At 42.7% G+C, this 27,065-nt stretch overlaps 1 protein-coding gene and 1 long non-coding RNA gene across 6 annotated transcripts in view; one reads left to right on the top strand and one right to left on the bottom strand.

Annotated features, from left to right (window-relative positions):
* ENOX2 (ecto-NOX disulfide-thiol exchanger 2) overlaps window positions 1-2,058 on the top strand; it is a 304,632-nt gene extending 302,574 nt beyond the window's left edge. For all 5 annotated transcript variants that reach the window (XM_020969840.2, XM_078148015.1, XM_020969843.2 and 2 more), the window contains one exon: window positions 364-2,058. In XM_020969840.2, coding sequence (XP_020825499.1) covers window positions 364-495 — 132 coding nt within the window. In that variant the 3' untranslated portion in view covers window positions 496-2,058. The remainder of the gene's footprint in view (window positions 1-363) is intronic.
* On the bottom strand, window positions 1,791-22,965 carry LOC144455049 (uncharacterized). The gene is made up of 3 exons (XR_013483721.1): window positions 22,884-22,965; window positions 15,721-15,875; window positions 1,791-1,948 (listed from the first exon to the last, which is right to left on the bottom strand). It is a non-coding gene; the product is annotated as an uncharacterized LOC144455049 (long non-coding RNA).
* Window positions 22,966-27,065: the final 4,100 nt, after the last annotated feature.

Consider the following 27,065-nt stretch of genomic DNA (forward strand, 5'->3'; position numbering starts at 1 on the left):
TGTAAATGGCCAGTAATGACTTAAAGTACTATCGGCATTTTAACAAGGCTCAGAACCAGAGCATGGAAAATAGGAGCACTCTAGGTGTAAGGAACAGCTTTGCCATCATCGGCACTGGCCCCAAGTGGAATGGGCCCCCCGTCACTAGATGGCACTTCTGGGAGTCTGGTTCCATTTTGATTGGGTCTATTATTGGGGGACTTTCTGTTCGGGTATGGCTTAAACTGGATGACCCTTGAGGTCCCCTCCGGCGTGGAGGTGGCTGGGGTTCTGCAAGCCCAGTTGTGGTGTCCATGAGCTTTGGTTACCCAGGACCACAGAGCTGGCTCCCGTGATACTGTTCTCCTGTTCTCTCACCCATAGATTTGCACCAGCGAAGTGGAAACTCTCATGAACCGCCTGCAGTGCACCTTTAAGCAGGAGATGACCGGGGTTGGAGCTAGCCTGGAGAAAAGATGGAAGTTCTGTGGCTTTGATGGCCTCAAGATGACTTAATCTCCTTCCCTTTCACCACCCAAGATCCTGGGGAAAACAGTTATCCAAGCCTGGGAAGTGATAAAAATTTATGTATTGTTTTCGTTGGTTTTCGTTTGTTTTTTGTGATTGTTATGTAGAATTCCCTTTAGCCTTTTAGCTCCCCTTACGGAATTTATTGTAACAAGTGTGGATTATAGATAGCACAGCACCTTCTGCTAAAGGCCCTCGACAGACTGGCTCCAACCTTAAGTGTGGCCATTTCTCTCCCTTGGTGAGTTGGTTGGTTGGCTTTTTTTGAATGAAAACTTTCACATGCTCAAAAAAAATTACACTTGGGGCGTCTACTGTGTATGCTCAAAAAAAATTACACTTGGGGCGTCTACTGTGTCTATACTACTGTTCTCAAGCCTTGACATTTTCTTTCTTTTTTTTTAAGCACACTGTTACTGGAAATGTTTTCACAGTTTGTATGTGATGTGTTTTTCCAAAATCTTTCATCTTATAAACATTTCTCCTTTCACGAGGAGCCATTGGTAGAACTTGCAACACCTGAATTGTCTTTCCCCTCGGTAATGCTGCAGGAGGCAAGCCAGCCTAAACTCAGGCACCGGCAAGGGCACGTGTGCGCGCATGCTTGCACGCGTGCACACACACACACACACACGCATGCACATGGACAGCACATGCATGCACACACACACACACAAGAGTGTTTGGTAGAGATGCTTAATCTTGCCCATCTTTTGAAGGCAGACTTTGTTTTTTGTTTATTTTAACAGAACAGTCATGAGCCAGAAGTTGACACATTTTCCAAAGTGGTTCTTCCTTCTCTATTAGGTAGCTTATTTAATAATTTACCAGTAAAACTAAATTTAAAAAAAAAAAAAGGTCCAATGTATTGGCATCAACAGCAGCCTAATCTGGCTGACATGTTTACATAGTCTTCAGCATCATTTTGTAAATACTCTGCTTCTAAAGGTGGGCGTATTTCATTTTCTACAAACTACACAAAAAAAATGACAACATCAGTAATGGGATTTATTTTCATATTCTCTCTGCTCCAGCCTTTCACAGAAGCAGTAAGCCCTTTCCTCCTGACATCAGTGTGCCAATCAAGAGCTCACCCACTGCTGTAAATACTGTGTTTACTTCCTGTTGAATGTTTCCAAAGAGATGCTCTGAGTATCACTAGCTCATTGTACTTTCACAAAAGAAGGACCAGGGTTTCCTCAGTACTGGGTTGGGGGGGAGGGGCGCAGCTTATGCCCCTGAGATAGGGCCCTCCAGGCTGCCAGGACCTCCTGCAGTTTGCATTTGAGGGTCTGGTTCCAAGTTCTGCTTAGTTGTTTAATGGAGACAGGTTGGGGCTGAACATCCGGAGACAAATGGGTCTGGCCTCTTACGTGGTGCTTTTTTTTCCAAATCAAGCATCCCCGCCATTTACTACTGGCTTAAAATAGTGTGCTTCTGTCTGCAAAGAACATGAGGAGTATTTCAGGAAAATACCTTGTAAACGAGATGTCAGTACTGTTTCCAGTTGTATTTTTCAAATAATAAAACAAAAAAATTTTTATGCCATCATTTGGTGTCATGTCTGAACTCATTCACACTATCCAGATAGGAGGCCCCACATTCCATTTCTAGCTCGTCGGGTATGTTGCAGATCTTACCTATCCCTCGTTGGACACTGAAAGTAGGGCTTCTCCCTCGGGTGCCCTTCTGGGCCATGAAGAGGAAGGATTAGTAGCAATGGCAAGATAAGTAAGTAATATCAATATCATACCTCCGGAGAGGAGTAGAGAGAGGCCACAGCCTTGCTTTTCACCAGATGCCTTCCATGTCCTACTGAGCTCAATCTCTGGCCTCCTTCGGAAATAGGAGAGATGCCTTCCACTTAATGATTAACATACACCTGCTCATATCCTACACATCCCAGTGTTTCTGAAGTCTGAAATTCAGCTCGTCTAAAGCAGAATTCATTATCTTTTCCCCAAACCCTCCCCCCTTCCAAACTTCCCTATTACTGTCAAAGTCAATATTGGGACGCCACTCCAAGTACCACCATCCTCCCAGGCCCTCAGGCTCACAACCTGGGAGTCATGCTGGATCAGGCTCACAATCAGTCTGGAGGTTGGATTCAAACCCAGTTCTTCCTGATCCCAAGTCCACCCCTCCATTCAGTACGCTACAGCAAAAACATTCTTTTTCCCATGGATCTGTGAATTCTGTGAATCTCAGATCTTGGGGGGAGGCCACAGGAAGCAGTTTCAGAGAGTTCTAAGGCCACAGCCCACATTCTGTGGGCTTCTCTGGAGAATGACCATCCTTCAGATCCACAAGCCAATGCCCCCGCCAGCTTTGGGGTTAGCGATGTTTGAGGGCCCATCTCTGGGGGCACAGATTTAGAGACGATTTTAAGGGAGGTGTTTGGCTTATAAACCAAGAAAAGACTGCACCTGCTACCTCTAAATATCTGAAAAGCTGTGTTCTGCTTGTCCCCCGAAAGACAGCCCTAGGATCCCTAGAGGGAAGGTACGGGAGTCAGACAACGGTCAACAACCATTTGTTTGGCGCTTACCACATGCCAGCTGAGCACTGGAGACACAAAGAAAGGCAACGGACAGTTCCTGCCCTCAAGGAGCTCCCAGTCCAGTAAGGGAGAAGACATGCAAACAGCCCTGTACAAACAAGCTGCAGCTAAGGTAAAGGGGAGATGATCGGGGGACGAAGTCAAGAGATAGAGGTAAGGAGGGAGAGTGTTCCAGGCATGGGGGCAGCCAGTGTTGGGACAGGAAGTGTAATGTTCCAGGGACAAGGCCAACGTTACCAGAGGAGGTAGGGAGGGGTGAAGTGTAAGAAAACTGCAAAGATGACAAGGGCCAGGATATGAAGGCCTTTGGATACCAGAGGATTTTATATTTGATCCTGGAGGCAATAGGAAGTCACTGGAGTTGACTGAACAGAGGGCGACATGGTCAGACTACCCTTTAGGAAGATCAATTTGACAGCTGAGGAGGATGGACTGGAGTGGGAAGAGACTGGGGATAGGCAGAGCCACCAGGAGGCTGACCTGGGCCTGACATAGGGAGGCATTTCCTAACCCTGAGAAGTAGCAGAAATACGTAAAGCTGACCTCCAAAATTCTGGCTTGGAAGCCCAAAAGGAGAAAGCCCAGGCAGGAAGCTGAGTAAGAAAAGGCTTGGAGACTGTTGGGGTCCTCTATGTGAAGATTACAAGTATGGTACCCCACCCCCAACAGTACTCTCTGCAAAGAGCCAGCAGTCCATTTTTTGAGCACGGCTTGTGCCCTAAGCCAGCTGCCTAGTAGGTGGTGCAGTAGGTCAAGCACTGGGCCTGGAGTTAGGAAGACCTGAGTTCAAATCCAACCTCATGTATTTCCTAGCTGTGTGACCCTGGGGAAGTCACTTCATCTCTGTCTGCCTAGGTTTCCTCAGCTGTAAAATGGGAATCATAGTAGTACCAACCTCCCAAGATTGTTGTGAAGATCAAATAAGATAACATTTGTAAAGTGCTTAGCATGGTACCTGGCACTCCCTCCCTCCTTTACTCCCTTCTTTCCCTCCTTTCCTCCTTCCTTCTTTCTTTCCCTCCTTCCTCCCCTCTTTCCCCCTTCCTTCCTCTCTTCTTTATTCTCTTCTTTCCTTCTTTCATTCCTTTCCTCCTTCCTTCCTCCCTCCTTCCTTCTTTCCTTCTTTCCTTCCTTCTTTCCCCCCTTCCTCCCCTCTTTCTCCCTTCCTTCCTCCCTCCTTTACTCCCTTCTTTCCCCCTCCTTCCTCCCTCCTTTAATCCCTTTTTTCCCTCCTTCCTTCTTTCCCTCCTTCCTCTCCTCTTTCCCCCTTCCTTCCTCCCTCCTTTACTCCCTTCTTTCCTCTTTCCTTCCTTCTTTTCTCTCCTTTCCTCCCTCCTTCCTCTCTCCCTTCTTTCCTCCCTCCTTCCTCTCTCCCTTCTTTCCTCCCTCCTTCCTCTCTCCCTTCTTTCCCTTTCCCCCTTCCTCCTCCCTCTACTCCCTTTTTTCCTTCCTTCCTCCTTTCCTCCTTCCTTCCTTCCTGCCTATAAATCAGTATAGTTTTTCACTGTTTTGAGGGAAGATGATCTCTGCACCATTGGGGAACCAACTATGAGTTTGGGGCTCCTGGCTGAGTCATCAAGGCCTGTCCAGGCCTCTCCTGCTGGACTGAGGACAAAACTCTATTCCCCATTTTCATCAAAAGCTATATTCTAGCTGTTGCTGGGGCTGGGATTTGACAAATGAGCTTGTGCTGAGATACTTAGGGAATGTCTTAATGGCCTTGATTTCTGCCTGTTAATGCTGTTAAAACCCACAGAAATGTTTAAAAAAAAAAAAGATGCACTGTGACAGGCCTGACAAGAAAAGAGAGCACTTTGAACAGCTCCTATTAGCAGTGAATGATTGTTGGAGCAGAACACAGCTGCTTTAGCTGAGAAATGGCCCGCATCAGGGCCGGGGAGAAATAAGAGGCAGCCAGCCACCTGGGGGGCTGGAGCTGCCCCTCCCAAATTCTATTTTCCTTTCCCTTGCCACCAAGACATGGCAACGGGAGAAACAAATGCCTCTTAGTTCTTTCCCTATTGGGTCCTTTAGTCAAAGATCTTTCTGTCATACAGATATATATATATATATATATATATATATATATATATATACGCACACACACATATATATGTATATATGAAATGTATATGTATATATATCTACATACACATATGTGCACACATTTCATATATACATACATACACTTATGTCTATATATACACACATATATATATATGTTTCTGTAGGTGTCAATAGATAATAAGAGAACCCCCAAATCTCCTGTAAAGGACCCCAGAAGGCATCTGGTCCAGCCCATACTTGAACAAGAAAGCCCTCTAGAACATCCCCTCCAAGGTGGTAGTTGAGCCTGGCCTCGGGAGGCCCCCCAAGGTAGCCCATCCTACTTGAGGATAGCTCTCATCGTTAGGATGTTTTTCCCTCCACAGAGACAAAATCTACCTCTCATAAGATCTACTTGGACTCTCTGCTCCTGGTTCAACCCTTGGGGGCCAAGCAGAGCTAGGCTAATCCTTCTGCTTCGTGACTTTTCCCACATTTCAGTTAATCTGTGATTCCATCGTTATGGGTTTTCCCTCCTCCTGAAGCCCCTCTACACCTTTTCAGGAGAATCATCCACATGACCACAATCATGTAAAGAAAACATAACTCAAAAGTAGCTGAATTCTAATTAGTTACAATGACCAATCTCAGGCTCGCAAAACAGATAATGAAACACGCAGCCTCTCAGTAGAGAGGGAGAGGGCTACAAGTGAGAAATGTGGCATAACACTGTCAGATGAGGTAATTTTCTCAGTGGCTTTTGCTCAATTGCTTTCCTTTGTTACAAGAGAGAGGAAAGTACAGAGGAAAATACAGTAGGGAGGTGTTGTAATTCATAGTGTGTCAGATTTGGAGTCAGGAAGACCTGAGTTCAAATCCTGCCTCTGACACTTACTAGCTGTGTGATCTCTTGGACAAGTCACTTAATCTCTCTGAGCCTCAGTTTCCTCAACTGTAAAATGGAGATAATCACAACACCCATCTCCCAGGGTTGTTTGTGAGGGTCAAATGACATATTTCTTTGCAAACTATAAAATACTACACGAATGCCCACTATGTTTATTATTATATGGCATAAAAAACAAAAGGCATTGATAAAACTTTCATTTTAAGTATTTTAACAAATCGATCCCTCAATGCTTTCACAATTGTCTTGTTCCCAACACAAATTTTCTTCTATTTGTATTCAGTTTCATCCTGATACACTCCCCGAATTTGGCTTCTTACGAGTGTTGGGATCCAGATATGGAATCACCACCTCCCATTGGTGATAATGGTTATCAAAACGTTGACAAACTTGTCCTATTATTTAGCTATTTATTTTCCTCTTGCCAGTTTCATCTCTGAATACTCTTGGGAGGCTGTGGCTCAGCTGTTTCACACTAAGATTTCTATAGATTTTATTTTCCCTTCCATTGCTTTCTGATGGTTTTTGAATACACTGGGGCTGTTGCCTTGAACCCAGTTGCCATAGTTAGGGCCTCCCCTAGCACCTTCTCTTACTATGCTTGTGCTCAATTTCACCTCCCTGCTGACTATTTTTTTCTATCCCACGTCTCCACAATTTCATTCTGCAAAGTCTCAACTTCCTCTATGGAATTTTAAGTCATACCTATTTTAAGCCTACTGATCCTTTCTCTGAACCAGAAGTGGGGAACCTGAGGCCACAAGGGTACATGTGTCCCTCTAGGTCCTCAAGTGCAGCCCTTTGACAGTCAAAGGGGCCACATGTGACCTCAAGGCCACCCTTGAAGTCTAAACCCTTTGAAATCGGCTCACCCAAAAGCTAGGGGGTTCACCAGACTATATCTAGCTTCCCTCTTCTCTATTATAAATTCTAGGATAGAATGGCCCATCTTCTTGAGATTCTCATGATTTCTAATTCAGCAGCCAATTAGTTCCTCCTTACTAGTCAGAATCAGGTCTAGGATAGCATTTCGGACTCCCACTAGCCTCCTCCACCTTTGAAGGGTGAAATTATCATTCAGATAAGTTTTGGGGGTTTTTTTAACTGTATCGGGTGCTTTGCCTTCGGCAGAAAGAAAGTTCTAACAGATGTTCTGAGAATTGAAATCCCTTATCACTCTTACATCATGACTGGGCATTAGGTCTGTGATGTTTCCCAAATTCTGCATCTCCTCCTCTCCAGGTATTCTGTCTATTATTTGTGGTCACACCACAATGTCGTTTCTGTCTCCCCCTTCCATTGATCTTCGCTTAGATTCTCACCACCATGCTTCCCCTCCGCCCCTGCCCTGGGGTCCCTCGGTTCCCTCACATGAGTATATATTATTAAATATACAATGTCATTTCCACTGTGCTTTTTAGCTGTTACGTTCCTTTTGATCTGCTTCCAAAGCCACATTCTGATCACGAGTCCCAGCCCTGCTAGTCTCAGTGATACCTGAAGGGGAAGGGGAACAGGGAGGGGGCTGAATTTGCCTCCTTGTATTAAGACCTCAAGCTCCCTAATGCTCATAGGTAATATGATGATGACTTGTTTCTGCTGAGGGCGCCACTATTTACTCATTCTTCCAGGTAGATAACCTTAGGGTTCTCTTTGAATCTTCCATCTCCCTTACCTGTCAATTTCACCTTCCCAAACATCTCTCCCATCTGTCCCTTCTGTTTTCTCCCCTCTGCCACCACCTTAATATGGGTCTTACCACCAACCTGGACCTCCTAATGGGTCATCCCCTTTCCACTCTCTACCTCCCTCTGTCCTCCTGTTGCTGCCAGGACAATCCACTCCTAGGCAAAAGATCTGATAATGTGTATGGTTACAAATCTTCAGTGATTCCCTGAAGCCTTCCTCAGTGCCTCCTGAGCAATGTTCAAATTCCCTTGCTTGGCATTCAAGGCTCTCTACAACCTTGTGTCAGCCTAGCCTTCCAGTCTTATCTCACATTACTCCCATGCACATACTCTGCCCTCCAGTAAAACTGGGCTACCATCTGTCTGTCCCCTCCTCCCCACCCCACACACCCTGCACTTTAACTCTTTCAATCTTAGGGTAGTATTATAAGTTTGGGGGACTGACTATAGAGGTCCCTAGGGGAGGCGAAACCCACTGAAGAGGGAAGGAGGCTTGTTTTGATCATTTATGGAGTTAGGTGAGAGGCCATTGTGTTAGCCTGAGAATGTGCAAAGGAGCTGAGGGCCCCTTTATCTTTTCTATAGAGACCTTGACAGGAAGTGTCGGTGTTCTCAGGGGAAACCTTGGGTAGAGGCGTGAACTGAAAACACTGAGCTGTGAGAAGCTCCAAGTATCAAATCCAATCTATATCAACCCCGAGCTTTGATTCTGGGCCATGAGGTATACATATGAAGAAGTAACAATGAATGTCTATCTATCTATCATCTATCTATCATGAACAATCAGTTGTTTGGCACTGATCTCAAGCATGATAGGAGTCCAAAGGGGAAAGACATTGAGTAATCAGGCAGGGCTACATGGAGGAGGAGAGATTTGAGCTTAGCTTGGAATGATGTGTAACATTTGGAGATTCCAATCAAAGAGACTATTATAAACAAAGGCATAGATGTAGAAATAAATCTAGTATCTATGTGGGAGAGCAGAAGCCTGGCCTGACTCAACTGGAGGGACCATATTTATATAGTTCTTTTTTTTTAATTGATACATCAACACATTAAAATCTGATAGGAATTACATTTTAATCTGGTTTGGGCCATTCTCAGAAATGTTGTGGACTGTGTGTTTGACAGTTCTGATATAGGAGAGATTATGCTGCTGATGTATTAGGGAAAAATGTTTGCACATTTATTCTTCCTTTATCTGTAAAATAAATGTGGCGGCTGTTCAGTCATTTTTCAGTCATGTCCAACTCTTGGTGACCCTATTTGGGATTTTCTTGGCAGAGATACTAGAGAGATTTGCTATTTCCTTCTGTAGTTCATTTTACAGATGAGGAAACTAAGGCAAACAGGGTTAAGTGACTTGTCCAGGGTCACACAGCTAGGAAGTATTTGAGGTGGGATTTGAACTCAGATTAACTGAGTTCTGGCTGACTCCAGGCTAGCACTTTATCCACTGCACCACGTAGCTTTGTAAAAGCCAAATAACGTTAAGTGATTAAATGAAACCGGGGTATTAGTAACTTATCCCTAACAGATGGGGTGACACCACCAGTGAGGGGTCTATCCTGTGGCAGAGAAAAGGGATGCCCCACAAAACTCTTAGGGCTCTCTGGCCTCCTGAGAGGACATGTAGTTAGGTGGCCCTGAGAGTGGGGCCAGAGCATACACTTTCTCCTCTGATATTAGAAGGAAAATTACAGGTGGAAATGAGGGCATTTATGAGAGTAAAAGTAGTGCATGCCTTTGCATTTATTTCATTGCCTACTTTCTTCTTCTGATAATAGATTTTATTGATATGTTTTGGTTTGACACCACCTAGATTTCCCCCAGTGCCTCTCCCTGCCTCCCTCCTAGAGAGCCATCCCTTATGACAAAGAAAAAACAATTTAGGGTGCAGCTAGGTGGCACAGTGGATAGAGCACTATCCTTGGAGTCAGGAGGACTTAAGTTCAAATCTGACCTCAGACACTTGACACTTACTAGCTGTGTGACCCTGGGTAAGTCACTTAACCCCCATTGCCTAGCCAAAACAAAAGAAAAAGAAAAAGAAAAAATTTAAAGAGAAAGGAAAAAAAGTCAGCAAAATCCATCAACAAATCAAAAAAAAAAAATTGGCCCTATGCCAATGCTCCACACCCATGGAGACGCCTCTACCAAGAAGGAGGGGGAGTGGCTTCTCCTCTCTCTTCTTTGGGGCCCAACTTTTTCTGCATCCTTTTGTAGCCTTCAACTTCAGTTGGTTCAATTTCAATTGGCAGATGTTCTTTCCACTTCACATTGTTGTAGACATTGTAGATATTGTTTGTTTGCCTCTGCTCCCTTTCCTTTACTTGATGCCTCATTTCTTATGGCCATAGACAAGATCATGACGTAAATGTGTACTGGACTGGTCATGGACCAGCAGAGAAGAGGGTGGCCTCTAATCCTGGCTCTGCTACCAACTGGCTATGTGACGTTGGGCAAACCATTTGCACTCTCTGGGCCTTGTTTTCCTTTCCGTAACAAGAGGGAATGAGCCTAGAGCAGGGGCTCTTAACCCGGGGTCCACACCCCACAGGGAGTTTGTGGGTAGATTTCAGGGATCCATGAACTTGGGAGGAAAATAACATCTTAATTTTCACTAATCTCTAATTGCAATATGGAATTTCCTTTGAGTATGAATGATTTTGTAAAACATGATTCCAAGGAACACATAGGAATCAACAGACCATCAAATGGGGTCCAGGGCACACACACACACACACACACACAAAAAAACAGTGAAGAACCCCTTGGCTTAGAGAGTCTTGTGACAGTCTCTGTGGTCTGACAGTCTGTGGCTTGATGATTCCATGGTTTTTATTGGTGGCCCAAGAAATGAAAGCTTTATTTCCTAACTCTCAGCTGGAGCATTCCCCTTGGCCAAGCTGCCTGCCTGCTGAATGACACCTGTACCCCAGTGTATGGTGGCATTTAGCAAGACTTCATTGATTATTCATCAACAGCTGTGTGACCAACTCTAACTGATTTGATAACAGGGTAGACGTGCTCCATGGCCTACAAAAGAAAGGTCCTCTCGGGGGGACTGGTCATGCATCAGTCAAGCCAGCTGTTGGGGCATCGGTGACTTAGAGGACCCTCTCAGCACTCGATATTTTCTTTTTGGTTGTTCATTTCCCTCCCACGTCTCCACAGCTGCTCACAGCAACGTTAGCTTCCCAGATGACAGGCCACATGGCCACTGGCAGTCCCAGGCCAGCTCACCAGAGTTAAGCCAAGTAGTGAAAGAAGGCAGCTGTCACCCCTTTTGTGCAACTGTTGGCCTCTGTCACTGGGAAAAAGAAGACTGTGCTGGCAACTGTATTTTGACAAGCCTCCATCTATAAAAGAAAGGCGAACCAGGATCACAATGTTTATTGTGTATCTGCCCTGAGGCCTTGAATGAAAGAGACAACCTTCAAGTTGCAGTAAGCAAAACAATCCCAATTGGCCTTCCCTGGCTTTCTTCGGCAGCCTGGAATGGAAGGCTATAGATACATAGTATGTCACCTATACAATCTAGGATCTATCTGGATTTCAGTAAAATCTTGGCTTGATGCCTATCTGCTTTACGTCCAACTTGTGGGCAGATCCATAGCTAGCTAGGTCACATGAGATTGTCGGAAGAGAGAGAAAATGGTGTAAGAGATAGCATTTGACTGAACGGCAAGAGATTTTGCTGCAGCCTTGGCTGTAACACTAACTAGCTGTATGACCTTGGCAAAGTCACTAAACATCTCTAAGCCTGTTTCCACATCTGGAAAATGAGAGTAACCATTTGATTCCACAAACATGCAGTGCCTACTATGTCTTTACCATCTTTACCATCCTCCTCCTCCAATACATCCTCATGGTGTGGAGGTGAACCTAGCCTCTTGAGGACTTTTCAGGGAAATCCAAGCAGCAAAGGCTTCATTTGTGGGCCTGGCAATGGACTGTGTCATCTGGGCAGGTTGGGAGGGTAGATGATACTGAGCATTTGCTTTGTTCTTACATGTACTCTTCTATCTAGTGACACTGGCCTCCTGGCTGTTCAGGAACAAGATGCTCTTGGCTCTGGGCATTCTCTCTGGCTGTCCCCCATGTGTGGCATGCTTTCCTTCCTCCCCTCTGACTACTGACCTCCCTGGCTTCCTTTAAGTCCCAACTAAAATCCTACCCCCAGGAGTGGGGCAGCTAGGTGGCGCAGCAGATAGAGTACCAGCCCTGGAGTCAGGAGGACCTGAGTTCAAATCTGGCCTCAGACCAAACACTTAACACTTACTAGCTATGTGACCCTGGACAAGTCACTTAATCTCAGTTGCCTCAAAAATAAAATTCTACCTCCTACAGGAAGCCTTCCCCAGCCCCTCTCAATTCTACTAACTTCCCACTGTTAATTATTTCTGATTTATCTTGTATATAGCTTGCTTTGCATATATTTGTTTGCTTGCTGTCTCTCCCATTAGATTGTAATCTCCTTGAGAACAAGGCTTGTCTTTTGCCTCTTTCTGTATTCCCAGCTCTTAGCACAGTGCCTGACACCCTAGCATGCACTTAATTAATGTTTATTGATTGACTGATTGCTACATATTGGTGTGCACAACACCAAAACCAAATATTTGCCCTCTCCATTTTAGGGAAATGCTAGGTTCGACATCTGCCTGGGTCCCTCACTCCTTAGTAGGGAGCAGGTTCTGGAGGAAGTTGTCATCTCCTCCATCAACATCACCTCTATCATCATTATTCCATTAAAGGCACTTTCCAGTTTCCAAAGCAATTTCTTCACAATAGCCCTGAGTGGGAAATAGGGCTGATATTGCTCCTCCTATTTTATAGATGAACAAACTGAGGCTCCGATAGATGGAGTGACTTGCCCAGGGCCACACAGTTAGGAAGCATCAGATGTAGAATGCAAACCCAGCCAGATCACTGGTAGAAGAATGCCCAATTATTTTAATGAAGTGTTAGCATAAATAAAAGATGATTATTCATCAAGGAGGGAAAACATGATACATTTTTAAATGGAAGCTAAACCAAACATTCCCTTTTTGTACAAACATCGGCCTGCTGAGCTCTAATCCAGATGCTATAGAAACACAAGGCACCAAATATACCAGCCTCCCAGTCCCCTCAGTCAGCCATGCAGGATTTATGAGGAGAAGAGAAAGGGGTGGAGGATGTGACTGCAATACATTCTCACCAAGGAGAACTTTTTGTTCTGAAGATGCTCACCCTTGCTTTTATTGACTTGGTAGGTAAGAACGGTGGTCTACAGTGCAGTGTCTTGGGAAGCTAGTAGGAAACTGAGGCCCAAGTGAGGAAAGAGCCTGCCCCTGTCACATAGGTAGTAAGGAGCAGGTGGGAGATCCAAACCGAGAGCCTGAATCCAAATCCTATGCTCCTTCCACCATTTCACCTTCCAAACTACAGTTCTCTTACCCAGGAATTGGGCCAGATGACCTAGAGAGTCCCTTCCAGTGCTGACATTCTGTGATTCTCTGAGTCAGAGGCAGAGTAAAGACTTGAACCCTGGCCCTCCAGAGTCCCAGACTGCTGCTCTCGGTGCCCTACACAACCTCCTCTCTATAGTGAGGGTGTGATGTTGTTCTGAATTGCCGCAAATATCCCCATCAATCAATCAATTAACAAGCCTTTATTAAACACCTAAAATGTATGGGCCAGGCACTGTACTGAGCACTGGGGACACAAAGAAAGGCAAAAGCAGTTCCTGCCCTCAAGAAGCTTATAGTCCCATAGAGACAACATGTAAACAACTAGGTACATACCAGATATATACAGAGTAGATGGAAGGAAATCTGAGGAGAGGAAGGCACTAGCAGTGGGGGAGACCATGAGACATTTGAGACACTGAGGGTGAAAAAGATGCAGCTGAGGACTATTTGTAGGAAAACTCTCAAATTCTTTTCACCTCCAAAGATCCTCAATTCATCAGCAATACTTAACATCAAGATTTCTGTTTGCAGGGGAAAAGTTACGAGACTGGAAAAGTCTTAACCTCTCCAGCTACTGACACCTCTCAGCAACAGAGTCTACATTTCATTTCCTAGTCAGAGAGCAGGGAGTCTTAAACTTTTTGTGGGTTACAGACCCCCTTGAGCAGTCTGGGAAAGCCTACGTGGACTCTTTCTCAGAACGATGTTTTTAAATGCATAAAATAAAATACATATGATTAAAAAGGAAATAAATTACATTGAAATACAGTTATCAACAAAAAAAGTTTAAGTTCATGGACCCCAGGTCATAGAAGGAATAGATTAGATCTGGAAGGGAACTCAGGGACAAATTGCCCAGTCATCTTTATGGTCTTTATCCCAAGACATTTTACTTAGAAGAAAATGTAGGGCAGTACTGACTCACTATGACCCTGGGCAAGTCATTTCCCAGAACTGTAAAAACACCTGAGAGCTGGCCAACTTATTGTTCAAATACTATGTCTTTTGCTACTTTTTTTTTTAATTTTTAGGCAATTGGGGTTAAGTGACTTGCCCAGGGTCACACAGCTAGTAAGTGTCAAGTGTTTGATCTGAGGCCAGATTTTAACTCAGGTCCTCCTGACTTCAGGGCTGGCGTTCTATCTACTGCACCACCCAGCTGCCCCCTCTTTTGCTACTTCTAAAAGAATTTTAACTAATAATGTTTTGCATCCAGGACAAGTACCTTAAGCTGCACCTGAAGCAAATGGTAAGAAGTATGGACTCATCTGAAGAGGGGATTTGGGGAGGAGACATTGGTCCATAATGGCTAGACAGAAACCACAGGACACCCACCTGAGGGCAGGAAGGAAGGAGCTCATTTCAGCATTTACAACCTGGTAGTTTCCTCTTTTAACTAATTATTCTTACTAACTAGGTGCTGAGCTTTGTTATTTCCATTCTGTTGAAGGATAGCACCCTGAAATAAAGCCCTGACTGCCCTGACCTGGTTACAACTGTGGGAAATTAGAACAAGGGCTACTTGGTTGCCTTTACTCCTCCTTGAAAAGAGCTCTATGGGTTATACTCTCAAAGAGATCAGAGGAAGAGGGGAAAAACTCCTATTTATTATTTTTATGATTTCTTTATTATTTTTATTTCAACATTAGCCATGTTGCAAAAGAAAACAGACAAAAACAAGAAAAATAAAGTAAAAAAGTATGCTTTGAATCCATCAGTTCTTTCTCTGGAGGTAGATAGTATTTTTCATCATGAGTCCTTTGTCTTGGATCATTGTATTACCGAGCAGAGCTAAGTCATTCATAGTTAATCACAGTACAATATTACTGTTATTGTGTACAATGTTCTCCTGGTTCTGCTCACTTTACTTTGCATCAGTTCATATAAGTCTTCCCAGATTTTTCTGAAACCATTCCCTTCATCATTTCTTATAGCACAATAGTATTCCATCAAATCATATACCACAACTTGTTTAGCCTTTCCCCAACTGGTAGGTACTATATTAATTTCCAATTCTTTGCCACCACAAAAGAGCCGCTATAAAAATTTTTGTACATATAGGTTCTTCTCCCTTTTCTTTGATCTCTTTGGGATACAGACTTTTGCTGGGTCAAAGGGTATATACACCCTTTGGGCATAATTCCAAGCTGAAAAGACTCATATTTACAAAAATACTTATAGTCATTCTTTTTGTGGTGATGAAGAATTAGAAACTGAGGTTGCACCTATTAGCTGAGGAATGGCTGAACAAGTTGCATTATATAAATGTGGTGGAATATTCTTGTGCTGTAAGAAATGATGAAGAGGATGGTTCCAGATAAACCTGGAAAGTTTAACTGTATAAACTGATGCAGAGTGAAGTGAGCAGAACCAGAAAAAAATACATACATATATATATATATATATATATATATATATATACATATATATGATATATATACACACACATACACACAATAATAATGATATTGTTTAAAACAAATGACTGAAAGATTTAGGAACTCTGATCAACAAAATGGTCAACCACAATTCCAGACGATTCAACATTCTACCCACCTCTAGGTGATGGACTCAGGGTGCAGACTGTGACGTATTTTTTTAAAGATGGCCAATGTGGGAATTTGTTTCGCTCAACTATACATGTTTGTAACAGGAGTTTCACTTGCTTTCTCAATAGAAGGAGAGATAGGTGAGAAGGAAAGGATCCAAATCTGAAAATAAAATAAAATTGAATTTAAATAAAAAGAGCTCTAGAAGCCATCTGATCTCATATCTAGAAATTTTATTTTTCCTGCCTGTGATGAGTTGCCATCAATAAAACTTCTCATCCCTCCAAGATTGCTCCTGGCATAAGATTGGAGGCTGACAAACACAGGTCTGGCTTTGGGACGGTGTATTTGGCCTACTTTGAATCCATAGGAATACAGAGGGATTAGTGGGGGACAAGTATTTTTATTTAAAGGAGAATTTTCATTCTGGGGAAAAAAGCTTTGGAGTTTTTCTTGCTCACTTGAAAGGAGAAGGAGCTATAGGGTGAGGAGCCTGGGACCAGAGACAGTGAGATCGAATGCTTTCCTGGGGAGACTTAGGGAGAGATGAGGGCTGGATCCAAGGATCTGAAAGAATGTCCTGGAGAAGTGAGGGTGGAATGAGGAACAATAGGGGAAAACTGCAGAGTCAAATTTAAGTTTCATGTCAGGAAAAACTCTGTACAAATGAGAGCTATTCCAGAGTGGACCGGACTGCACGGAGAGGTGGCGGCTCCTACAAGCAGAACCTGGATGATCACTTGTCAGACATAGTACACATAGGATTCCTATATGTGTGTTTGTATACCTGTACACACACACACACACATACATTAGATAGATAGATAGATAGATAGATAGATAGATAGATAGATAGATAGATAGATAGAGATATACATATAGATATAGTTATAGATATAGATATATAGATATAGATATATTCCTCAGGAAAATATACATTTTTGTGTGTGTACATAAGTATACATATTGTGTTATATGTATGTATACATATATACATGTGTACATGCACATATATACTTACATATATATGTGTATAAACTTAGTGGCCATTTTCCACACACATATATCTGGGTTGGGAAAATGGCCACTAAGCTTATACACACACACACACACACACACACACACACACACACATGTATATAAAGCTATATATACACATATATTTATATCTACATGTAGACAAATATGTATGCATACACATATATGTATATATAAAACTATGTATATGTATACATATATACATAAATGTGCACACTCATACATATACTTATATCTGGGTTGGGAAAGTGGTCACTGAACTTCTAAGAAGAAGAAGTGGAGGAAAAGAAAGGAGGAAAGATGAAAACTTCAGTCTGAAAAATTAACCGCTAACATGCTGCTCAGTGATGCAAAGAGCTCATCTGGGAGCCGGTTCAGTTCACACTGTGTTCATGGCATATCTAAGGTCCAAGAAAGAAAATTCCCCAGTGAACTTGTTCATTCACACCCAGGTGAGCTGCTTTTCCGTTATAAACATAAAGCCCCTTGGTAATGCTTCGCTGACTGTCTCGGCGGCTCTTATTGCCTTGGGGAAGTGACCCAGGCCATTTTTTCAGGAAGCAAACATGAAAACCAAGCTCAAGGTAGACCTGTTACTCAAAGGGGAAAAAGCCTAATTTTTGGAGGCTGACCTGACACAAAAACATGGAAACCACAGGAGTTCAACTGTATCTTTGTCAAGATTCCCATCCCATTGATGCCTGGGGATGTGACCTGGTGGGACCAAGGCTATATAGAAACTTGGATGTCCTTGGTCTAAGTCCGCTCTCCCCAGAAATCATGGTGGTGTGGAGGAAGAGTGGACCCGGAGTGTTGGTGAAAACATGTTTCCACTTTTATTATGGCTATGTCTTTAAAGTAAATATCCCTCTGCAAAAAAAAAAAAAAATTAAGGAACATCAGAACTGAAAATGAGGTTTCAGTTCCTTTGAATGCAAATATAAGTGGCTTTAATTAAATTAATTTAATTTAATTATTTGTATATGCAGCATATGTTTTTCTCTCATAGGATGGAAGTCCCTTGAGGGCAAAGACTAATTCATTTTTGTTCCTGCATTCCCAGCACCTGGAATGGTGCTGGCCACACAATAGGTACTCAATTAAATGCTTATTGATTTATTTTCAAAGAAAAAAGAAAGCACAGGGAATGTCATGGGGACAGAAACTCATACAATTTGGCCACAGCATGGAGAAAACTAGTCCAATGATATCTGGAAGGAAAGACACAGACAGCCATCAATGCCCTAGCTTGATCTGGCCTCCCTCTCATCGGGTTTGTCCCAGCGCTTTGTTGCTGTCCCAGCCCCTTTTTCCTGTTTCCCGTTCCTGTATGTTCCAGCTCATTTGAGCCTCCCAACCTCTGTCTGCTATCCCTGGTGCCTTATTCACTTTCCCTCTCCAACGCTTCCATTTAGCCCCCAGTTTCATACTGGAGCCAGTACCACTTTGCTTATATTCTGTTCAAGGTTACCAGCCACAGACCCTTGCCTGGCTGATGTCAATTTCCAAATGCAGTGAAATACTCAAGCACAGTTAATACCAAGACCATAAGAAACATAATCTTTCTTTGAGAACTCAGAAGACACTTCAGGATATTGGAATGCCTCTAAGTCAGCCTCACGAATATCAATCCTTAGATGCAGACCTAATGTTCACAGTGGGAAGATTGGCTAGGTCTGTACTGACCGTGTACAATAGCCTAGAGGTGGCTTTGAAAATGAAACCCTGTCTGCACTTCATTTGTCTCTTTCTCATTAAGTGGAGAAGGCTAAAAAGACAAGCCTAGATGTTCCAGTTACCTGATTGTTGGATCCTAGATAAGTGGAAATTAACTATAGATGCTTTTTTTAAAAATGAGTTATAAAGGAGAGTGCTAGGTATGGGCACAGCTAAATATATGCATCTCTACCAGTTTACTTAAACAATTACAAAGCCATCATCTATCTTCTGCCCCCCGCTATAAATTCTTAGACATGACCATATCTTATACATAAATATATATTTGTTTAATGTATCCCTAGCACTCTAGTCACCAGCACTGTTGACATAGATAGTAATAATGCATGTTCCTAACCAGTTTAATATAATTCTTTTCAAAGAAGTCCTCACATGTGCATCTAGCTCTGTAACCTATGTCCCTGGATCCCAGACTTTGAGCTTATGTGGACCAACTTCAGTCTTGGGGCAGCACCCCAAAATTCTTCTCTGACTCATTTGGCTCCCACTCAGAGTTGCCTCAGAATGTAGTATAAACATGACTTGCATCTGGGTCTCCAAAAATGTGGGTAACAGGGTACCCTGATTCCATGGAAGGACTCAAGGCAATAATGCATACATATGTCAAGGGAAAAACAACCTTTATTTCATCCCACAGAAAATGCAGAAAGAATTCACAACAGTCCATAGAGTCGATCCCATTCCCCCTCCTTCTCTAGTGAGCTCCACCTGTCTTCAGGGCCTATGTGGTCCTACAGACTCTGTGGTCTAGATTCCCCTTAGAAGGAAAACAAATTGGGGTTGCAATCTGGTGAGTTCCCCTTTCACCCCAGAGACCTTTACCAGCATCCATTCTTAAGCTATTGCCTTAAGGGCTTGGCCTCCTTCTGGAAGAAAAATGAACATGAGGCTGCTAGGGAGGTGACTTCCTCCCCATACATTCTGCACTAACCACATAACTGGCTTGATCCTCTCTGATCCCCGAAATCACCTAAGAATTCCATGTTGGTCTCCAGAAGGCTAGTATCCGAAGCCTTGGTTTGGAGTGCTGGCTTGGCTTAGGAGTTATTGCTGTGACTCCAAGTCCTCACCCCACTGTATCATGGTGTTTTCTTCAAAAGGACGCTCAGCAGTGGCTGAAGCCTTTAGGGATCTTATTCAAAAACAACTTTGTATATTGTTCTTGGAGTGATTTCACATCCACACTCCATCACATATTCTGGGTAAGAGATGAGGCCTGGTAGTCAGAGGACGTGGGTTCAAATCCCAGCTCTTGGATTTCCTGCCTGTGGGGCCTTGGGCAAGACACTCTCTAAGTCTCAGTTTCTATATCTCTAAAATGATAATATTAAGCAAATAATAATGTTATTGTGATCCTCAAGTGAAATCATGGTTGGGAAAGCACTTTGCATACCGTAAGGCACTATGTAAATGTGAACTGCTATTGTTATTATTTGTCTCTAGTTATATACTATTTTATACATTATAGATATCTGCATTTTTATTGTAACACAGTGAGCACAGATCTAGCTTTGGAGTCAAGAAGACGGGTTCAAACCTATCACAGACACAGCTAACTGGCCCAGTGGATAGAGCGCTGGTCCTGGAGTCAAGAAATCTTGAGTTCAAATCTGGCCTCAGATACTTGTACTAGCTATGTGACCCTGGGCAAGTCACTTGACCTCTACTTGCCTCAGTTTCCTCATCCGTAAAATGGGGGTAGTAATAGTACCTACCTCCTAGGGTTGTTGTAAGGCTCAAACGAGACAATATTTATAAAGTGTTTAGCAGAGTGCCTGGCCCATCATAAGTGCTATGTACTAGCTATGTTAGCTAGTGGTGGTAGTAGTAGTAGTAGTAGTAGTAGTAGTATTGTGACCCTGGGTGAGTTATTTAACCTCTATGAGCCTCAGCTTCCTTATCTGTAAAATGGGGATAGGGGCAGCTAGGTGGCTCAGTGGATAGAGTACCGGCCTTGAAATCAGGAGGACCCGAGTTCAAATCTGGCCTCAGACCAAACACTTGACACTCATTAGCTGTGTGACCCTGGGCAAGTCACTTAACCCCAATTGCCTAAAAACAAATGAATGAATGAATGAATGAATGAATAAATAAATGAATGAATGAATGAATAAATAAATAAATAAAATGGGGATAAAAACAGCAGTTGTGAGTGTAAAATGAGATATTCGCAAAGCACTTTGCAAACCTTAAAATGCATATATATATATATGAGATATTATTATTATTGACAATAATAATATTTCTGACATTTACTATTTCTATTACCCTGGGCACATCACCTCTTCCTCTCTGAGCTTCAATTCCCTCATTTGTAAAATGGGAGCACTGATACTCTGTGTACTACTAACGTCACAGTCTTGAAAAGAGCATTTTGTCTGAGAAAAGCATTTTGTAAACCCATAGGAATTCTGCAACTTCTTGGTGTACACAATAATAATAGTACTAATGAGAAGAGCTTCCATTTATACAGCATTTTAAGGTTTACGAAGTACTTTATATACATTATCTCACAACAGTCCTATGAGGAAGGGACTTACTATCCCCATTTTACAGATGAGCAAACTGAGGCTGAGAGAAGTTAAGTGTCTTGCCCAGGATCGCACAGCAAAGTATCTGGGGTTTAAGTCTTCCTGACTCCAAGTCCACTGCTGTGTGGTGGTGGCAGTTTGTTGTTACTGATGCTGCTTGCCTGGTACCTTTAGAAAGACTCTTATGGTTCTTGGGGACCCCCAGGGATCCTCAGATCACACTTTGAGAACTACTGCTGTTGAACTTAGTTGCTGAGTTAGTCTGATCATTTTGGAAAACAAGTTAGAATTCTGCAAGAAAAATTACAAAATTATTGTCTGTCTTACACTTCAGTTTTGATCTGGCATCTGAGTTTATGCCCCAAGAAGGTTATTGAAAACAACAAAAGCCCTGTCAGTGGGAAAATATGTGTGTATATTTATATAAGTGTGCGTGTATGTGTGTATATATATATATATATATACATATATATATATATATATACACACACACATATATACATGTATGTACATATGTACATACATATATGCGTGTATGTGTGTGTGTGTGTGTATATATATATATATATATGTACATATACATATACATATACATAGCAGCACCATTTGCAGTAGCAAAAAATCAGAAACAAGTTCTGTGCCTTGCAATTGGGGAATAGATGAAGAAACTCTATTACTTATATAACTAACTTATAAAACAAATACTTTTCCATTCTTTTAATAAATATTAAATTACCTAGATGACACAGTGGATGAAGCATTGGGCTTAGAATCAGGAAGATTCATCTTCCTGAGTCCCAATCTGGCCTCAATACTTAGCAGCTGTGTGACCCTAAGCAAATTACCTAACCTTATTTGCCTCAGTTTCCTCATCTGTAAAATGAGCCAGAGAAGGAAATGGTAAACCACTGCAGTATCTTTGCCAAGAAAACCTCAACAGGGGTCATGAAGAGTTGGATATGACTGAAACAAATGAACAACAACAACAAATTATAAAAGCACAAATGACAGAAGCTGTGAAGGAGGAATCTGGCAGCAGTAAAGACTGAAACAGACTAGACAATGACTTGTCTCAGCCACCATGTGTTGTACAATGCCCCTGAAAGGTGAACAAACATCCCGTCTTTTGACATTTTTCACTGTGAATTGATTAGGAAACACTTGGTCCACCCAATTCACGCATAAAATGAGTCTTGGAGAGAGTGCACCCCAAACTAGTGCTCGGCCTGAAATGTCAAGGACACACTGCCCCTCCCTTGGCCCAGTACAAGAAAGGATTTCTGGGTTTGAAAAATGCTTCTTTCTGATACCAAAAGGACAGGAGTAATTAAATCATACAGAATGGAACAAAAGGGTCTAGACAAACCAGACAGACTGCCCAGGCTGGAGTTCAGTCTGTGCGCTTTGGGAGCAGAGTTGTCCCCACCTTGCATTCATAGAGAGCCAATGGGGTTGATGTATTAGAAAGAACTCTGAACTTGAAATCAGAAGATCAGGGTCAGAGACCCAGCTCTAAGCCTCATGAGCTGGGTGGCCTTGGGAAAGGTTCCTCATTGGTAAAATGAGGCTAATGAGACTTGTAGTATTTCCCTTACTGCCCTGAGAGGCAGTGTGGAGTAGTGGGTAGAGAGCTGTCCTCAAAGCCAGGAAGACCTGGATTCAAGTTCCACTTCTGACGGATACTAGCTGTGTGACCCCAAGTAAGTTATTGAACCTTTCAATGCCCAGAGGTCCAGACTCCTCTCAGAAACTTTAAATTGCACAGGTGCTGACCTGCGCCATGCTAAACAGAATTTTCTCACCTGGCCATTCCCTATACCACTGAAATCACAACTCCAGTCCCGGTCCCTATTCCCCTACTTACCTCATAGGGCTGTTGTTAATTCTCCACTCCAATGAGATCTCAGATCCTTTGAGTATTTGTGCAGCTGATAATGAAAAGGAAATATAAATGGGTGAGAAAGCCTATTTAAGACTGGTCTGGGGACAAAATCCTCCCCTTCAAATATGCACCAGCACATACCATACTAATGTATGGGCACAGCTTCTCCAACATAACCCAATATTTATTTATGGTCTCTAAAGTCCCTTCCAGCTGTAAGATTCGATGATCCTATGATTTAGGATTTCCACCCCACCTACTTCCTAAAGGATTGAAGGAAGCTTACAAGATTAAACATGATACAAACAAACAGAAGCCAAACAGAAGGGAGTTAAGGGAGGCATATGTTATACCAGAAACCTTAGCATCCCAATATAAAAATAGCTCGGTTCGGAAAAGGATTTCAAAGACAATGTCGCCACTGTACCATGTGCTGGCCCAGCAGAGAAGGTGCCGACTGATAGAGGGACTTTCCTCACCTGGGAGTTCCTTATACCAAGGAAATCACAGTTCCAGTCCCAAGGGAATATGGTGAAGGGGAAAGTATGCTGTATTTGGAGGCAGAGGACCTCTGGTTCCTACTCCTTGCTATCTGCGTGACCTCTGTTAAGTCCCTTAAACTGTCTGGACCTCAGTTTCCTTATCTGCAGACTCGATGGCCTCAAAGGCCCTTTCCAGCTCTCAGTCAACAATCCTATAAACTCTCCCATCTCCAGAATAGGATCTAATCCTTTTTCCTAGATTTCCTTAGTTTGCAGGATAAACATAAGACTCCCAAGGAAATTCATTGATGTGGAGCTAGGGTCAAGAACGTGGAAGAAATGCATCTCCCTTTTTCCTTCAAAAGGGAGACTGAGTACAGATAGTGTTGATGAACTTGGCTTAAATGTTTTCCTTTATTTCACGGGAAGGATCAAGTGAGTGGGTGGGGGGCACGGGAATATGTGGAAACAACTGTGATATTAAAGCACAAGGCATCAAAAAAAACTTTGAAAAATAAACATTTTTAAAAACGCAATGGATTTAAGGATGTCAGAAGACTTTGCCGTTCAATAATTTTCAGTCATGTCTGACTCTTCATAGCCTTATTTGGGGTTTTCTTGGCAAAAGAAGTGGTTTGCCATTTCCTTCTCCAGCTCATTTTACAGATGAGGAAACTGAGGCAAACAAGGTTAAGTGACCTTTCCAGGGTCACCTGGCCAGTAAGTGTCTGAGGCTGGATTTGAACTCAGGCCTCCTGACTTCAGGGCTGGTGCTCTATCCACTGTGCCACCTAGCTACCCCAATTCAGGATGTTTTTGAAGGTCAATAATGACCTTCCCCTTCAGACTTCACAGTATACTTGGTCCTGCCCCAATACACTGTACTCATCTGTATTAAAGGATATTGAAATGATCTGGGTTTGTGTCTTCTGCCCATATTGGACTTAAAGTCCATGAGAGAAGTAAACCATGTGTCTTATCTAAAGTTCCTGTCTCCTCCATTTGACCTGAATCCATCTTACTGTGCCATTGTCTAGCCCACAGCTCTCCATCTTGTCTGTAAACACAGCAGGAGAATGTTTATCAAATTGTTTTGCTGACATTTCAATATCCTACATCTTGAGATGGCACAGTGACTGAGAGTGCTGGACTTTCGGTCAGGGAGACTTGAGTTCAAATGTGCCCCTGGGAAAGTCACTTAGCCTCTTTTAGCCTCAGTTGCCTCATCTTTAAAATGGGGATAATAATGGCACCTGTTTCCTGGGGTTGTTATAAGGCTCAAATGAGATAATATGTACAATCCTTTGCAAAATGCTAGCTAGCTATATATGAAAGGCTATAGCTACTGTGTTAAAAAAAAAAAAAAAGAGAAAAGATGAATCTGGTCTGGCCTATTCTCAATGAGGCCATGCTGTCTCTTTACGATCCCTACTTCTCTTCTAAGTGGGCACAAACCATCCTTTTACTGTCATATTCTAGAATTTTGCCAGGCATCTAAGCCAAGTTCACTGGCTTAGAGATCACACTCTCTTCCCTTTTTGGAAAATTAGGGCATTGGCTTTTTCTGTGATCTCTCAAAGATCAGGACCAGTGGCTACCCCTTATTCTGGTCCCCTGGGATATATAGTTCATTCAGGCCAGTGTACTTGAAGGCAGCTAGGTACTTTCCTTACTTACAAGTTCTGAGTCTATGAACCATTTTTGTTCTGTTCTTCCAAGTCCAAAAATCAGTCTCCTTAAGAGAGAAAACAGAAGCCAAATAACTCTGGAGTAGATCTGCCTTCTGTCCATCATCCATTCCGCTCATCCCACCCCCTCCTAACAGAAGTCTTGTTCCTTCGTTGACCTTCTTCTTGCCCCAACGTAGATTTCTTGAAAAGTCCCTAGTGTCCGCTCATGCCTAGCTCTGACACTCGCAACACTATTCTTAGAAGACTGTGCAATGCTTCTGAATCCATCCCCCATTGGCTCTTCTTGATTCCATCATCTATAGTCAGACAATGAGTTTGCTGTGCACCCCTATCAATGTCTTTAGGCAGCTACCCCTTCTCTCTTCTTTAGAATTATCTGTGTTATCTTCAAAACCCGATTTTTGTGAGTTTCCCATTAATCTTGGGCCAATTGCCCCTAGATATTTTTTTTTAATAAGCAGGTTAACTCTATGGGAGAAGGGAGAGGAGATATTTGTCTTTATTGTTTTATTTTCTCAATTAACAAGCATTTGTTCTTTTTCTTCAGTAGAATTTTAAGCCCATAGATCCTATGAAACATTCCTTGAACTCTGCTCCCCCAAACTCCAGGGGTGCATCTAAGGGCGTTTAGTTTGCTCTTCCTTCTCCATCACAGCTTTGCTAATGGGGTAATCGCTTGTCCCCAAGTTCCCATCATTTCTACTTCAGCAACAACTTCCTCCTTGTTGATCAGAGTTGGGTCCAGAATAGCTGTTTCACTTGTCATTTCCTCTACCTTTTGAAGAATGATATCATTAAAGCAAGTCAAGAATTTATCAACTGTTCTGCTTTTGACACACACAGACAGAGAAAGAGAAAGCACCGGCAAATGTCCTGATAATTAAAGTCCCCCATCTCTACTACATCATGACCCTGTGTCAGGTCTGTGATTTGTTTCCCTAACGTCTTGTCCAAATCCTCTTTTTCTCTAGGTGGTCTCTAGTATACTTCCATGAAAATATTGCTTCTGGTTTTCCATCCATTCATCTTCATCTAAATGCTCTCCACCCTGCTTCGACCTTTGGGCTCCTGGACTTCCACACATGAGTAACTCCTTAAAAGCCAATGCCTTTTATCTCTCCTATTCTTTTTGAATAATGTAATGCCTTTCTGGGCCACTTTCTAGTCATGAATCCTATCCCAGTGATACTGAGAAAGCAGTGCAGTACAGCGAGGAAAGTACTGGCTTGGGAGTCAGATGACCTGGGTTTGAATCTTGGCTCTGCCACTTACCACCTGTGTGACTTTGGACAAGTCACTTAATTTCTTTGAGCTTTGGTGTCCTTATCTGTAAAATGAGGGAGTTCTGCTCTAGATCTAGAATCCTAGAAATCTGAGGGGATCAGATTTGCCTCCTTGCATCAGGATCTCTAGGTCACTTTATTTATTATTATTACTTTGCTATTTATTATTATTATTAGGGTTCCAGTGTACAGACAACTAAGACTGGCTTTCTTTTTGAAAATTATCTCCTAGGAGTTACTGGTCTTTACTATTGCAATCTTTATATTATACCTGCTACTCTCTGGAATCTGACTTAGTGGTTATATGTGGGCAGCTTTCCCCCTCCTCCTCCCCTCACAAGAAGTTTAAAGCCTTCACAATCAAATTGTCAAGATTACAGGAAAATATTATTAGCCCATAATAAGTGGACCCCATCCCTGGCCAAGAGCCCATAATTCCTATATTCTGAACATGGTTTTGAAATCCATACCATGTTCTCAGACACTATCTTCTTAGACAGTTATTCATTTCCCAAATCTGCTTTTCACTTCTAAAGCCCCCCTCCCACCCCTTCAATTGGCAGTGATAATGAAAATATTACCTCTGCCCCTATGATCTTCAATTTCTTGCCCAGGACTTCATAATCACTAGCCTTCCTAGGTTGCTTCTGGCAGTATCATTTGTCCCTACCTGAATCACTACTAGTGAATAGTGTTCTTCAGCCTTGA

Source organism: Phascolarctos cinereus, unplaced genomic scaffold (assembly GCF_003287225.1).
Source record: "Phascolarctos cinereus isolate Bilbo 61053 unplaced genomic scaffold, phaCin_HiC Scaffold_8;HRSCAF=390, whole genome shotgun sequence".
In the NCBI taxonomy this organism is placed as follows: Eukaryota; Metazoa; Chordata; class Mammalia; order Diprotodontia; family Phascolarctidae; genus Phascolarctos; species Phascolarctos cinereus.